The 15,757-nt window shown below is 49.5% G+C and overlaps 1 protein-coding gene across 2 annotated transcripts in view; it reads right to left on the minus strand.

Annotated features, from left to right (window-relative positions):
* Positions 1–931: 931 nt before the first annotated feature.
* The window catches only part of fbxw7 (F-box and WD repeat domain containing 7), an 83,662-nt gene continuing 68,836 nt past the window's right edge, over positions 932–15,757 (minus strand). For both annotated transcript variants that reach the window (XM_079729314.1, XM_079729315.1), the window contains 5 exons: positions 15,023–15,136; positions 9,564–9,745; positions 8,040–8,265; positions 5,773–5,983; positions 932–3,801 (listed from right to left, as the gene is read on the minus strand). In XM_079729314.1, coding sequence (XP_079585440.1) covers positions 3,533–3,801; positions 5,773–5,983; positions 8,040–8,265; positions 9,564–9,745; positions 15,023–15,136 — 1,002 coding nt within the window. In that variant the 3' untranslated portion in view covers positions 932–3,532. The remainder of the gene's footprint in view (positions 3,802–5,772; positions 5,984–8,039; positions 8,266–9,563; positions 9,746–15,022; positions 15,137–15,757) is intronic.

Consider the following 15,757-nt stretch of genomic DNA (forward strand, 5'->3'; position numbering starts at 1 on the left):
ATATTAATGTACTTCTGTTTGCGATGAGCTCTTCTCCGTGAGAAGGCTTCCTCAGAGCATTTCATCCGAATAACATGCATTGATTTTGAATTACGTCAATGATTTTTCCCAATGTTCCCACCTCCATGTCGGCCAATGTTTTAATTCATAAAATATATGGTACACAAAATCGTAGCATTTACAGCTCGGTGTAGCAACGCGTAACCCCTTGCTCTTCATTCGTTTTCGTAGGACCACTCTCGACAACGCAGAACAGCTGCTTGCGCCACACGGTGTAGCAATGGCCTGGGAATGAACGTGCATGCTGAGGTATCCTTGCCAACCGAAGAGGAAATTCCCCCAACGTGTCCATTCATGTTAGGATGCAGAGCCTTCGCCGTTCTCTCACAATAGCTCTACTATGGTAGCGCGAGCGCACCTCCTGACTGAGGAAGAGAGGGAGCCATCGCTAAGCAACGGGCAAGAGGAGACCGAGAAGCCGTCTTCTATATATACACGCGCCCCTGGACCACGGTGTGCATGTGGGCAGCAGGCTGCTGATTCTGGAGGTTGTAAACGCCACACGTAAATACACACCATAAATACAGCGTAATCACCGGGTATTGAGCCGAACAAGCCGTTTGAAAAGGTGTGATAAACTGTCAAAGATAAAGCAATACTAGAATTGCTTTTGGATGTTTATAAAGATTTCCAGGAAATGTTCTACATCCTGTTGTGTGGCGAGTGAATAGGTTTTGATGTTTAAGTGTATTAAGGAAAACACTTTTAGAATTCTTCGAAGGGCATTTTAAGACAGGATAAAAGGGAACTGTAATTTTCGCTCAAAACATGGACTGGAATAAAACTGTATATTCCAAGTGTTTTTCTATAGACTTGAGTTTGGCACACACACGCATGCGCACGAAAAAACTGACGAGGGAAAAGCTTGCAATGAAAAAGAAAAACCCACGTTTTATTGCACTTAAGTTATAAGAAAATAAAAATTCTAAGTAAATCAAACAAATACACAATCCCTTTAAGGTTTTTTTACTGTCTGTTCTTTTTTTTGCCAGGCAGTTTACATGAACCAGAAAAAACAAAAAAAAATGAACAACATCGTAACACCTGCAAAGCAGATGTGATTTCTCAAACCGGACCATAAATTAAACAGAGGGAGAAAACCAGGTAGAAGATCCAGAGCAAGATTCGTTTTCTTTTTTTCCTTTGTTTAATATACAGTGTTATACCACTTTCACAGTTCAGCTCGCCTTGTGATTCCTGGGGGGGGGGGGGTTGGATGGAGGCCGCTCGCTCTGACTCCCCGAGCGCCTCCCGTTCGCTCGGTCACTGCTCGGCGAGATCACGTGTTGCGTTGGAGCCGCTCAAACGAAGCATGTGACACTATAAACCGGTGCGTCCCCGTGAGCACGTAGACTCCTGGCGTTTTGTCTCTATATGCTCGCGATGGCGTCCGCTGTTTTTGGGATGCGAACTCACCGGTACTTTTGAACCGGTTAAAGAAAAACAAAAACAATCTTTTTCCTTTTTTTCATTTGATCTCTTCTGCCAAGTGCCGTTTGTAATTTCCACTCAAGAGCAGGCCGTCAGAGCTCTCGACCCAAGGAATGCGTTTAGGTTTGCCCAGAAACACTCTAACACACACACGCACCCACAAACACAAACACGCACGCACACAAACACGCAGCCCTCTTACTCATCACCTAGTCTCGACCTCTCGGCTCTCCTGTCTGTTGGACATCCAGCCTCGTGGAGGCACGTTTGGCTCAAGTTTCAGTGGCAAATAAACAAAGAAAACAATGCAAAAAAAACAAACAACGAAAACCCAACAACAAACAAAACACAAACAACCCGGGATGGTATCTGTCACGTTTTGTTTTCCTATTTGCTCGTTTTATTTTATATTTTTCTGCATGTCCTCCATGTCTTTTTTAAAAAGTCCAAACTAAATGAGTTCACCTTGGAATTTCGCCTGGGACTAAAACGTCACAGCAAGTAAAAGTTCAATCCTCTGTTCCGTCCATCTAGCAGCATAAATACAGTTTGGCCACTGGTAAAAAACAAAAACAAAACAAAAAACACAGTACTTGGGAAGGGAGAGGAGCAGGGAGAGGTGGGGGGAGAGAAGGGGGCGGGGTATTCGGAAAACAACTCACTTCCTCTGACTTCACTTCCTCTGACCACAGCAGGTCGTCTGAGGAGACACCTGAATCCTTTTTGAAAATCCTGGACAGCATGTGTTCATGAGGAGACTGAGCTCCCCAAACTTGCGCAACCCCCCTCCCCCCAAAAAACAACAACATTGTGTCAAAAACTATAATAACAGCGGAGTAGGCTCTAATACTGCCATGCGTTGCCATGGGCAACCGTGAGAATGAGGAAAAGGCTTCCTTTTTCTTATGCTGAACTGAACGTTGAAACGCGATTCACAGTTGTGTTTTTGTGTGATATTGTGTGACAAAATAAAAACAAGAAGGGAGAAAGAAAAAAAGTGTGCGTAAATAAAAACGGAAAAACCCCCAAACGGAACTGGAGTGAATTAGTGGGCGGGGGCCAACTGTATAACCCCCCCAACCCTTCTCCTTAACCTGGGTTTTGAAACAAGAGAGAGAGTGTGTGTGTGCACCACCTTTCCCCACCAAACATATCTGCTCCTAGAATAGCTCCCCTTTCTCAATCTCCTGTGTACCATATTTTCCACTCCAACTGTTGCTTGTGTGACCGTGTGTGTGTGACTTTGTGTCTGTCTGTGTGTGTCTGACTGTATGTCTGTGCTTGTGTCTGTCTGTCAAGCATGGGTGGGGTGGAGGGGGGGAGGGAGGGAGGGAGGGAGGGAGGGAGGGAAGGGTAGAAAATAATATATCTTTATACATCTCAGCATCCTGTCTGTCAGCTTTATGTGAAGGAAAGTCTCAATGAAGCCGTTGACTTCAGAAGAGTCACGCTCTTCCTCGTCATGCTCCTCCTCTTCCTGGGGGGAGGGGGGGGGGGTAGAAGGAGGAGGGGGGCGTCGACCAATCAGGGCTCCTCCGCCACCTCCCGTGCCGGGTCGACCCCCTCCTCTCTGATCTCATGCAGGCGAGTGCGGCGGCTTAGATGAGTGGCGGTCAGTGGATGGCAGCTGGGTGGGTCTCCTCCTCAGTTAGGTCGGCCAATAGGAGGGCAGGAAGGGCGGTTCCAACCGGTGGTCTTCCTGGAGGGAACCGGACTGCCGGACAGTAGTGTGGACAGCCTTGGGGGGGGAGGGGAGGGGAGGAGGGTGTCGGCGGTGTCAGGGGGAACCGGCTGAGGCGAGCGCCGGGCTAGTGTCGATTTTGGGGTGAGCCTTACAAATCTTCCCAGCATCCCCACTTCACCCTGCCTCGCAGTCCTCCCTCCCCCCCCCCCCGGCTGCTCCCCACGCCCCATACACCCTGCTCTGTATTGTGTGTTTGTGTGTGCGCGTTTCCATCCTCCACACGCCCTCCTCCGCCCCCTGGGTCTCTTCCTCCCCACGTCTTCGTCCTCTTCTGCTGCTGCTGCTGCCGCCGCCGCTTCACTTCATGTCCACGTCAAAGTCCAGGACCAGCAGCTTGGTCTCCTCGGTGCCGTTGCGGCTGCCCACCGCGCACACCAGCTTGGTGTTGGAGGCCCGGATGCGCCACACCACGCCGCCGCTGCCGCCGCTCTCCAGGGTGACCAGGTTGCGGATGAACTCGCCCGTCTTCAGGTCCCACAGCTTGACGGTGCCGTCGTCCGAGCTGGTGATCACAAAGTTCTTGTTGAACTGCAGGCACGTCACGGCGCTCTGGTGCTTGTGGGGCCCTGGGGGGGGGGAGGCAAAGGGAGGCAAGGTCAGGGAAGGACCAGCGCCGCATTCACATGGGTCATGATGAGGAGGACAATAAGGACGGTAATAACAATAATGATAAGGATGGTAATAATATTAATGGCAACAAATGACTACCAGCAATAAAATACACTGAAAATGAAGCCCATAAAGAAACATAGTAGCATAAACTAGAATAACGATGACAATAATGAAAACGACAATGATCATCATTTGGTTAGCCCTAACCCTAAAACCTGAGCTCATTTCTTTATGGATCTAAGTGCAACAATGCAAGCGCTACTTTTTTCTACTTTTGGCTACCAAAGGCCAAATGATGCTCCAACATGCAGGTGAGAAAAACCGCCGAGTCGTCAACACCTTGTCTGAGCAAGTGAGAGAGTGAGGGAGGGGCGACGGGTGGGCGTGGCCGGGTGGGGAGGGGAGAGGAGCAACCGATACTGCAGCTACTACTGCGACGCGTCCATGCTGACACTGCAGGTGTGTTTATTTGTTGCCGCCGGTAACTCAACACCCTAAGACTGGGGAGTGCCGCCGGTTGTTTTGCCTGCTTAACGAAACTCAGACGCACACAACCACACAACCACACAACCGACGCCCTCTTCAACACCCCCTGCGTCCCCCAGCCCCTACATCCTTACGAGACCCAAGGGAGTGCAGCTACTCTCTGATTCCCCTACAGGCTTGGAAATGATATCGGAATATACATCAATTAAGGCTTCGGCAAGCCTAAAGTGCCTGCACCACAACCAACGGAAGAACCACATCTTTCCATTTAAACCCCTGATTGTGTTTTTCCAGGGAGAAGCACACGGCTGCCATTTAGCAATACAACTGCGGGGTTGTTCGTTAGCGAGGCTGTTTGTTTCCCTTGTTTCTTCTCCCTTTGTGTAAATTGAAGGGTTTACAAAACCCCTTTCCCCGGCTCCACCCCCAGCCCTTGGGTGGGGTGGATTGCTCGCGCTCTGAGCGACGGAGGCTCTTTCGGTGGCCTATTGTCTTTATCTAAACACACTAATGAACAGCACACAAATTGCCCGCTGACCTAATTATGTGACCTACAAAAACTAAAAAGAAAAAAGACCTTCCCCCATCAGCTGCTCTCCCTCTCTCTCTCGCTGTGCCCCGACCCTTCACAACCCCTCTCTCGCTCTCTTCACAAGAGACACCTCCTCTCCCCTGATCTCCTCCTCCCACCCTCCAAACCCCACGCCCCCTACCCCTCATCCCCTTCCCTTTCATCCCCCTCCCCTCGTCTCTCTCGCGGGGGCTTCCCTTTGTGCTGCACGTCCCGGTTTGGGATGGAACAATCGGAATAAATCGTCTAGAGCTTCCTAACGGGGGCTTTGGAGGGAGCGGGGCGCAGATGTGGGGGCCATTAGGCGGGCACCGGGCCCGGGTGGATAGAGGGGCGGGGTGCGAGTGTACTGAATCTCTGGCTCTACATTTTGCATCTTTACTTTTCCATAGATATCCCGCTTGCTCATTTCAGAGATGAGATTGTCTGCCGAATCTTCCTTTTCTTGAGATGAAGCTTCGAAAAAAAAAATCGAAATTCTCTGCCTGTAAACCACCATGCATTTCTGCAGTACTGTGAACTACGATGTATCCCCACTAATTGTACCATTTAGAAAATGAATAAAGCACATCAGGCAATTCCGTGCCTGTATTAGAAGACTCCCCTTCCTGTGCAGCCAAGCGTAGCATTTAAGCGTGGGCTGGAATAAAAACACAACACCTCCACCGTTTCGGATCAATGTGTAATTCCCCTCACGCACGGCCCGCTGGTTCTGGAGACTTCCCCCACCGGCCCGAGCACTGTTCCATCGCTTGGTCGCTCTCCAAGAAAACAAAGCCCTTTTCAAAAACCATTTCTAGCCCAGCCACAAAGCCAGCCCCCCCCCCCTCGGTCCTGTCGGCTGGCCGGTTCTCTGCGACGGGATCACCTTGCAGGGTCTGCAGGCACTGGCCAGTCTTGATGTCCCAGATCTTGACGGTGGAGTCGGCGTTGCCGGACACCAGGATGTTGTCCTTGAGCTCCATGCCGCTGGTGAGCGACTGGTGGCCCGTCAGCGTGTGGATGCAGTTCCCCGTCTCCACGTCCCACACGCGGATGGACGTGTCCAGGGAGCCACTCACCACGTGGATGCTGTCAAACTACACACACACACACACACACACACAGGTTTTACTGATCATGTTAATAGAACAGCGGGCAGTGGTGGTCACTAATGGGAATGCACACTTCCACAGTGCGCATGTGAACTCCACACACTAGTAGGAGTAACAAGTAGCCATCCACCCACCGACCCACCACGCCCAGCGGAGAATAGCATGGGGACTGTGGACTGGGGGATTTAATTACTGTTTGATGGTGACTGTGATAAAAAAACAATCAATATCTGTTTATCTAACAGTAAGCAACACTGAGACCTCAGGAGTGTAGGACAGAGACAATATATGTTGTCATTGGACACAACACACAAAATAATTTGTATTTATATTCATAGGCTATAGAATGAATTAATAGGAAATTCAAGGTTGGCTGGACAAACAACATCCATAAATAAAAAAGTCTTGCAAGATCATAACGGAATAATAAATACACCAACTATCACAGTGGGACTTACAACACAATGACAGACAACCTATCACAACCTGTCTTACAACAAAATGACAGACAACCAATCACAGCCTGTCTTACAACACAATGACAGACAACCTATCACAGCCTGACTTACTACCCAATGACTTACAGCACAATGACAGACAACCTATAACAGCCTGTCATACAACACACTGACAAACAACCTATCACAGCCTGTCTTACAACACAATGACAGACAACCTATGACAGCCTGACTTACTACCCAATGACTTACAACACAATGACAGACAACCTATTACAGCCTGTCTTACAACACGATGACAGTACATAGCCTATTGCAGTACACAACCTATTGACGTGGGCGGTGCAAGGTTGATGGGACGGGTGGAAAATGCACAGTCATCACCCAGACTGGATCAGGGCACGTCTCAGAGGGCATAGGGGTCATCACACTGTATATGTGTGCGTGTGTGTGTGCGCGCTCATGAACGGTGTGTGTGTGCGCAGTTTGGTAGGGGAATTGCATTACGATAAATTATATAAACCTTTACAAAGTGCATGGAAGAGAAAGGGCACTGGGTTAAGGATTGACCCGTAAAATGGCTCGTCTCCAACAAAGTCGGATGAACTAAAGTTCCTCTGCTCTAGGAGAGAACACTCCAAGATACAGGGAGTCAATCTTTTGAGTGAAAAAAGAAAAAGAAAAGGGGGGTCCTTGGAGGTTCGTTCTTCACGGGAACACGGTATTGCACTGCAAAGGAAAGACAGAACATTCTGGACTACAATAACCACCCACCGGATTTGTACCATGTTCTGAACAACATTGCGATGTAGTCCACATTGGCCAGTCCCTTTGAGATAAGACTCCGGGTGTCCTCATCCATCACCAGCTCACTGAAAGCCGCGGCAGGATTTAGGGGAGGAATACTTCACCGGCCCGTCGATGCTCAAAATCGTTTGGGAAATAATTGTGTTTACTATGTTCCCTCTCCACCGGTGGCTGGTGCTGACTGATGTGACGCATGCACCCGCTGAACTGATGATGAGGCTGACCTAATGGCAGGGAGCGGGCGAGCGGTTCAAAATGGCTGCTCCTCTTGCAATTACACCGCACAATACGGCACCCGATTATACAGGTGAAGGGACGGGAGGGGCTAACCGCTGAAGACATCACACAAAAAACTAACATTTCATCGTTTTACTATTAACCCTTTCAAAAGTCTCAAACATAATACAGATTAAAATAAAACTTTATGAATTGCTCCCATAAAAGTCCGGTACCACCTTTCACTAGCTTTGGCCTATACCTATTGAGTTGCGCTATTGAGTTAGGCTAAGGGTTCCAACCATTACGGCTCAACGGGCAACGCATGGCGACAACACTGCTGGGGTTAGGGGTACAATTCCCGGTTCAGAATCCCAGCCGTGCAAGCCAACAATGTGTGCACCAACGCAATTTCACATCCACGCATGTATGGATAAAAGGGTCCAAAAGAGAACACACACACGCAATCAACCAACCACAACTCTCTGACAGCCCAGAATGGACGACCAGCAGGGACCAGTAGCAGGGGGTGGTGGTGGTGGGGCGTAGGGCGGACTCACCTGCAGCGAGTACACCCGGTTGGTGTGTCCCTGCAGCGTGTGCAGGCAGGTCTCCGTCTCCGGGTCCCACACCTTGACCATGAAGTCGTAGGCGCCGCTGACCACGCGGCGCCCGTCGTACTGCACGCAGCGCACCGCCGCCACGTGGCCCATGAGCACGTGCAGACACTGGCCCGTCTCGATGTCCCACACGCGCAGCGTGGCGTCACGAGAGCCGCTCACCACCCTGAGGGAGGGAGGGAGGGAGGGAGGGAGGAGGGGGGGAGGGAGGGAGGAAGGAAGGAAGGAGGGGGGGAGGGAGGGAGGAAGGAGGGAGAGAGAGGGAGGGAGGGAGGGAGGAAGGAAGGAGGGAGGGAGGGAGGAAGGAAGGAGGGAGGGAGAGAGAGGGAGGGAGGGAGGGAGGAAGGAGGGAGGGAGGGAAGGAGGGAGGAAAGGGATGGAAAGAAGAGCCTTAGATTACTCCAGTTGAGGCTTGTGCGGAGCTTTGCTCAGGACATACAGTCTTTCAGTAATGAGTCACGGCGTTGCCCTGCTACAGGAGATCATTGTGAAATGTTGATATAGCGGCGTTCCTCAGGCCCCTCGGTGTTGAGCAACACATCTGCCTTTGACTCCCGGGGCGAGCTCTTCCCCCACGCCCGACCGCAGCGGATATTAAAAAGGGCAGGTGCTCACATTATATACGTCCCTGCCTCCACACAGTCAACCGCCCATCGCTGCATTATTCATGTCCATACTCGAGGACACAAAAAACATACCGCAGACCTCACTCGACACTGTGCGCGCGTGTGTGTGTGTGTGTGTGTGTGTGTGTGTGTGTGTGTGTGTGTGTGTGTGTGTGTGTGTGCGCGCGCGTGAGAGAGACGGTGACAGAATGGGGCATGTTGCCCTTTTCGGTAACAAAGTGCCTCGCAGCCCAACGTCAAAGGAGTGCTGTAGAGTGAGTCAATGGAGTGAGCGGCTTACCCCGCGACAGCAGCTCACCGTCAGGGGCTGCGTGGCGGCTGGTGCATGGTGGGAAATGTTATCCTGTATACGCGTCGCCTCAGAGGCTTGCTCCCTTGCTTTAATAAGGCGGGAGGGAGGGAGGGCCGGGGGGGTTGGGTGGATTCTGTAGTGGAAAAGCCTCGCCGGGGACGGGGCTTGTTAATAAAGCCTTTGATGGAAACCTGTCGTAATGTTTTTCCACATCGACTCGGAAAACAACAAATAAACGCGCTGATGAAAGATGGAGGACACAATACGGAGTTGGGCAAGGCTACATTTTGTGCAGATAACGTCGACTGCTAGAAGTGTTGTGCCCCCAGTAGCCTTGTTTGGTAATTCATTTATTTCATCGCCGACAACAAAAGCTAAACCGACACTCGAGTGCCGACGCACAGCGCCGGGGCAGACGCGTACGCTAACCCCAATCAGAGAGAGAGCGAGGCGTGCGTTCCTCCCGTCGCTCTGCCTGACGGCCCGGGGGGAAGCGAACCATGTGACTCTGCAGGGGGGGGGGGGGGGGGAGCGTGGTGGTCGTACCTCTTCTCGTGCAGGTGCATGCAGCGTACTGTTGAGGTATGCCCGTAGAGGGTGTGGATACATTCTCCCGTCTCCGCGTCCCACACCTTGAGCGTGCGGTCGGTGGAGCCGCTGATGATGATGTTGTCCCTCATCTGGGACGACCACACGCCGCCCGTGTGGCCCACCAGGGTGCGCAAACACTGGAGGGAGAGAGAGATGGGGGAAGTCAAAACACACACGCAAACAACATCGATAAACAAGACGACGTTGGGAAAATATTGGATGCTAACATGACGTTTGCATAGCATTCGGCGGACGCCTTTAAAAACAATACCATCGGAATTGGAGTAAATACCAAAAATGTCTGGTAGAAATACAACAGCTACAGGATTCGGAAGGATTCGGTTTGCAGATTATCATTGCCATTTAGTTTATTTATTATATACAACTATAAATATCGGAAGGTTTTTTTGGGGAAAAGAACATGGCTTGCTGCGCCCTGATTGGTGGGTCCACTGCCCCCCATCTGCTCTGCCCTTTCCCCCGCAGATCAAATGATTGTTTAATGATCATGTGTACCAGTGCAAGCGAGGGCTCTCATATCAAAAGGGCTCTGAGAAGTGCCATTACCAGCCCAACGGATGCGTTACCCCTAATTAGGCAAAGCAGACGAGCTATTGATCACAGCGGTTACAGCAATCTTTTCTGATCAATTGGATTCCCGGCTACGCCCTTTGGCCCGTTTACGCTCCCAATCTAATTATCCCTAACATCTTCAATTAACATGTCTGAGGGGGTGGCTGATGGCTTCTCATTGGCTGTTAAGTTTGGTCCGGGCCGAGGTTTAACGGATCACCCTGCGGCTGGGGCCGGGGCGATGCAGAGCGAGTGTTTTACTGCAGCAGCAAAATAAGGAAGATGCATCGTCTTCTCCTCCCCGCCCTCGGCCCCTCTTTGGATGGGGAGAACCCATCCACTGACTCGCTCATTAAGGTCATCTACCGTCAGCCGGCTGATGTGACGTGACCTTACCGCCGGCCTCACTGCGACGTTAAAGAGCCCTGCCTGCCGTCCATCTGCCCGCCCAGGTCTTTGTATACTAATTAGTTAAGGTAATAAACGGATCAAGACATCTGCTGAGCCCGCAAGGGAAGAACCCGCAATACGAAGAGGACAACCGGCAACGTGGTTTGACGCTTGAGCAGCTTTGCGTTATAACCAAACGAGGGGTTTTATTCACAATCACTTGTCAGCCCTTATACCGCATGCATAGGAGAAGACCGCAAACGGAAGGAATATTGTAGACGACCGAGGTCTTTAGGGAGCCATCATATTTTTTAGCAAAGCCAGAGGTTCATGTTCCAGGAAGGGGAATCACGCGGCGTGTGGGAGGGGAGGGTTATCACAGATGAACGGCTGAGGACGTTTATCTGTGTGGGAAACTGAACGGGGAACCACGACGGTTGGCATGGCGTGCACACACGCATTCCTCCCTGAACCGTATATGTCGTGATACGTTTCGGTCATTGTCGTTGAGCCCCCCCTCCCACACACATTTGACAATGTCTACGCACAAAGTATAGGATTCCTCCATACCATACTGTTTTGCAATTTGGTATGACGATTAAAAAAAATACGTAAAATAGGGAAATTCAAGAGACTCCCTAGATATGAAGGGAGCTTAGGGGGCTGGGGGGGGGGGGGGATGACTCTGCAAGAACCTGCTTAAATGAAAAGCTTAAGCCAGTAATAGCTAGCCATTACATTATTTTTGTCACACTGCACCATTATAGGAAGGGATGATTATAAGTTGGCTCCTTGGCTATAATGGCTTGGTTGAGGAAGCCAGACTGCAAGACTCCCACGGTTTGTGTTATGCAGACCGCCGTCCGACCGTCCCCCCGGCATGCTTGAGGGAATCTGCATCTCATGAAAGGTATGCTCGGCATGCGATAGATTGCTAGGAAATGGCTGGAGGTAAATCTGCTAGCCCGACACCCAGCAGGAAACATGGAAGCCCACTCCCTTCCGTCTATTAAAATGCCCGGCTGGTATTAGTGCTGTCAAATAGTAAATCGTTCATCACCACGTCCACGAGCGCATGGACCCTTCTGAAGGACCTGTGTCAAACTGTGTGCCGTGATGACTGCACTGGGATGACAATGGAAAGCAAGAGTCCTACGGAGACACAAACAGTTTGAGTGGGGGGAAAACTAAGGTTATACGCCGGGAAACCTCTGAACGTCGTTTGAAGCTGTGAGAACAGGCGTCGAGGGGAAAAGCCCTTGCCTCATTGGGTCTGAAGGTGTGCCAATATCCATACAGCGAGAACATCTGGCAGAGCACACCCTCCCTTGGATCTGATGGCGGGAGACAGCAGCGCTGCCATTTTAAATCAGCCTGACAACTGAGACTGGTGCTGACTGACATCACCAAGGACATGGGCAGCAGCAGGCAGCCTTTGAAGCAGCGTGTGCATGTGTGTGTGTGCGTACGTGCATGCGTGTGTGTGTGTGTGTGGGGGGGGGGGGGGGATAGAGAAAAGAAAGAAAGAAAGGCAAAAGGAGGGCTGATGTGAGCTTAACATCTTCAGAGGTAAAGGACGAGCAGAGACAAAGAGGCATCCAGGTATACATCTGTGCACCGGAGTCTGCATAAGGCAACAGCTGCTGTGGCCACTGCCAGCCACCGTTACCAGTGGATTAACTTTAAAAAAAGCCCAGCAATTTCAAAAGATTTATCGGCTGCAATTACATTTGGCCGTATGTCACCTTTAGTCAATGCATCAGACTGACTGCCTTAATCTCTTATGTAATTGGCCTTTATATCAAAGTTTTTTTTTCCTCCCCATAGAATGTAATTCTTTTATCGAACTTGTGTTTCCGCGTTACCTCCCAAAGCTCTTAAAGTGGAGAGGCCGGCATTTGTGCCTAATCTGTTCATGTATTCATTTCATGATTGCCTCACAGGTAAGGGCGTAATTCCCTGTATCGCTGTATAATAAGATATTAGGAGAATATTAAAAAGCAAAAACCATGGAGCGGACGTGGGACGATAACACCGCTTTGGCTTAAGTGTTTACCGCACTTTCATGAAAAGTGATTAATAATCAGATGCTACATTTGAATTAATAAAAAGCTTAAGGTTAGTTGGCCAATTTTGGATTGAATAATTAAACAACGTTAGCTTCAGGCGTTACCAAAACACGTAAGTTGCTATATTATAAAAGAATGCCTTGTTGGCTGAAGATCCGCGCCAGCAACTATACAGGGCAAGTAACAACTTTTTAAAAATTTCCTGATTCTGTTTTGGTTCTATATTTATACTGAATAATATATTTGGTTCCTTCCGAACCAAATGCTTTTGAGCAATGGTTAGATTGCAAGACATCCAAGAGTCATTAGGGCCGGTGGGAGTTTACGTCACAGGCTACAAAATAAGACCACGGTCAAACAAACATCCTTAAATGTCAATCGCATGGTCTTCTCAGGTTCGGTCATGGTATTGGTTATTATTAAGGAAGGATTTGGTCTGGAGAACAGTGAGGCAGTCGTCCAATTTTCTACACTGCAGAATCTGACTCATACCAGCATTGGATATTCTGTGATACACAATACGCATCCAATTTAAATCCAATAAAAAGAACAGCAGTTTAGGATCATTCTAACGCAAATATCGTGCCGTTGTGCAGACAAAATTCTGGAGTTTTCCTTCGGACATTCAGGCCAGTCAATGTTTAGCATTTGTGTTTCTGTTAAGGTTGCAGCTTCTCTCATCTTTCGCTGGTATTGGAGCCACATGGAAACATGGATCAGTGTCTTCCTACAAACAAATGTCACCATCTAACGCTTCAATGTCACCAGAAAATAAGGCTCTACGTGTCCACCACTGATACATGCGGACAGGTTAAAAGCCTTTGCTTTGATAATCACCCCACGGGTCTTGAAATGCTTTGGTTAAGAACAGACGACGAGTATTGACGGCAGACGTGAGGGATGAGTTAGCTTGGTGGCGGTATTGCCTCCTGGAAGGTACTGGCATCGACAGCCACTTAAAATCAAATCGTCCACTGAGCTTAATTAGTCATTCCTCTCTGGTGAGGATTTCTCTCTGTCAACAGCAAACCATTGAAAGGAGAGGGATGTGCATGGAATATATCTATATAAATATATATAGACAAATACATAAGGACATTTTCCGCTTCTACGCTCCTCAACATCCTTAACTCAATAAACAAACATGACCCACATGCATTTCTCGTTCCCTCCAACCTTCTTTCCTCCTGGTTGCTTTTGTTGAGCTTAATTTGGGAAGACATGAAAAGAACGTGCCATATTCGATATTGACAAACTACACAACCAACCATCATGGCGGCGTAATCAGGCAGGGCAGGGCGATACCAGGGAACCTTCGGGCGAAACGGGACTCAACCACAGATGTTTCCTCACTCGGCGGAGAGGTGCCACTGCCGCTTTAAGTCCATACACCCCTGATCTTAGCCTCTGCTGCAGATGGGCAAGCCAATCAGTGGCATGTGGCAATCAGATGACCTTGGCCAGATCTGTACAGATCAGCAAACGCTGTGGCTGATATCCGTGTAATTGCGGCTTGGCCCCGATACAAACCTTTTGTTCGCTCATGTGGAAGAGCCTACGCAGGAACAAAACAGGCCTGTTTATCCCCCTTTCCCTCTCTGGTCCACCGTGTTCAAATCTTAAACAAGCCAGAATTATCATGCTGGACATCCGCTTCTCAGAGGGCTTTTATCTCCTCTTTATTCCTGCCAAAGCAGATGCCAGATGCGATACCAGCCACGGTATTATTTCCAATGTGATCCAATTCCTTTTTCGCACATGGAAACACAAAGAGGAAAGAGCCAGTGCCTTAAGAGACACATTCGGCCAATGTTCTGCAAAAATGCAGTCCAGAAAGAGCTGTAAGGAATTTGAGACCAGCCGAGGCACAATGTTTCTGTTGCTGCACCGGCTTAAGTATAAATACTGACCAAGAGTGTGGGATTCCTTGCCATGCCGCAAGTCATTTCACTGCAAAATGGCTAAATGCTAAGTTAAAAAAGAGGACAAAATGGGAGCCCTGCAAGTAAAGGTTTCGGTGGATGTGCTAATGCCAGTAATCAATAACCATCAGGACAGGGGGTGCGTAGCATGAATGAGAAGCTGGCTGCCGGAGGGAGGCCATTTTAAAATGCATTGCTTGGAAATGCGGAGCGCTAAACAAGGCAACTGCTGACGCTCTGTTGTGCGCTGTACAATGACGTTTCACAACATCTTGAGCTCCTGAACAATTGAAACCCCCATGCAGTTTAACGGGCCTATTAGAAAGGGAAAAAGGTAGACAGTAAAGCCTTGAAAAACAATCCCAATGAAAGCCCCAGCCAACCGGACTCCAGCAGAAAGAGGGAGGAAGATGAGGGGCGGCAGTGAGGGAGGAAGATGACGGCGGGGGCGGACCCTTACCTTCCCCGTGACTGCCGACCAGACCTTGAGCGTGTTGTCGTCAGAGCCACTGACGATACGGTTGCCGCAGAACTGGAGGCATGTGATGACGTGGTCGTCGTGACCCTTCAGCACCTTGGGGTGGGGGGAGAGGAATGAGAGTGGGTCGGGGGGGGGAGACAGGAGACGGTTATTAATGGGAGGTAAACCGACACAACGTCCACGCGGCTGAGGACACGGGAGGCAGGTGGTGCTGTATGCGGGCGGTGTACACTTTCATGCATGACAAACAAAGCTGTGTAGACACACAGCTCTTATAAAGGTTTCTGTGTGAACATTTTTGGGCAGAAAGTGGGCCAGGGAACTGCTAACTCAGCAAATCCCAGAGCACGTTGTACATGCAGTTGGGTTAAAAAGAAGTACAGTAAGTACACCTATATCACCATTTGTCAGAACCACATAATTTCACCATGAACTGATTAAAGAGTTCACCCTCCCATGCCTTATGGGAGGGTGAACTATATAGCTGCATGATGTGCATGGCTTCGTGGTTTTCCTTTGACCGGCCCCTAGATAGATGTATTCTGCAGGTACTTAAAGAAGACGAATGGAATCATCCTGTGCACAAGTCTAAATTCAATATAAGAAATGTATAGCTTATGTATTACATAAAATGCAATACTTCTGGCACATATTGAAAGGCAAGGTTTTTCTCCCATTCAATTCATTTCATTTAGTCACTTGCCCTGTACAGGG

This window comes from Pollachius pollachius (assembly GCF_949987615.1).
Source record: "Pollachius pollachius genome assembly, chromosome: 2".
Classification (NCBI taxonomy): Eukaryota; Metazoa; Chordata; class Actinopteri; order Gadiformes; family Gadidae; genus Pollachius; species Pollachius pollachius.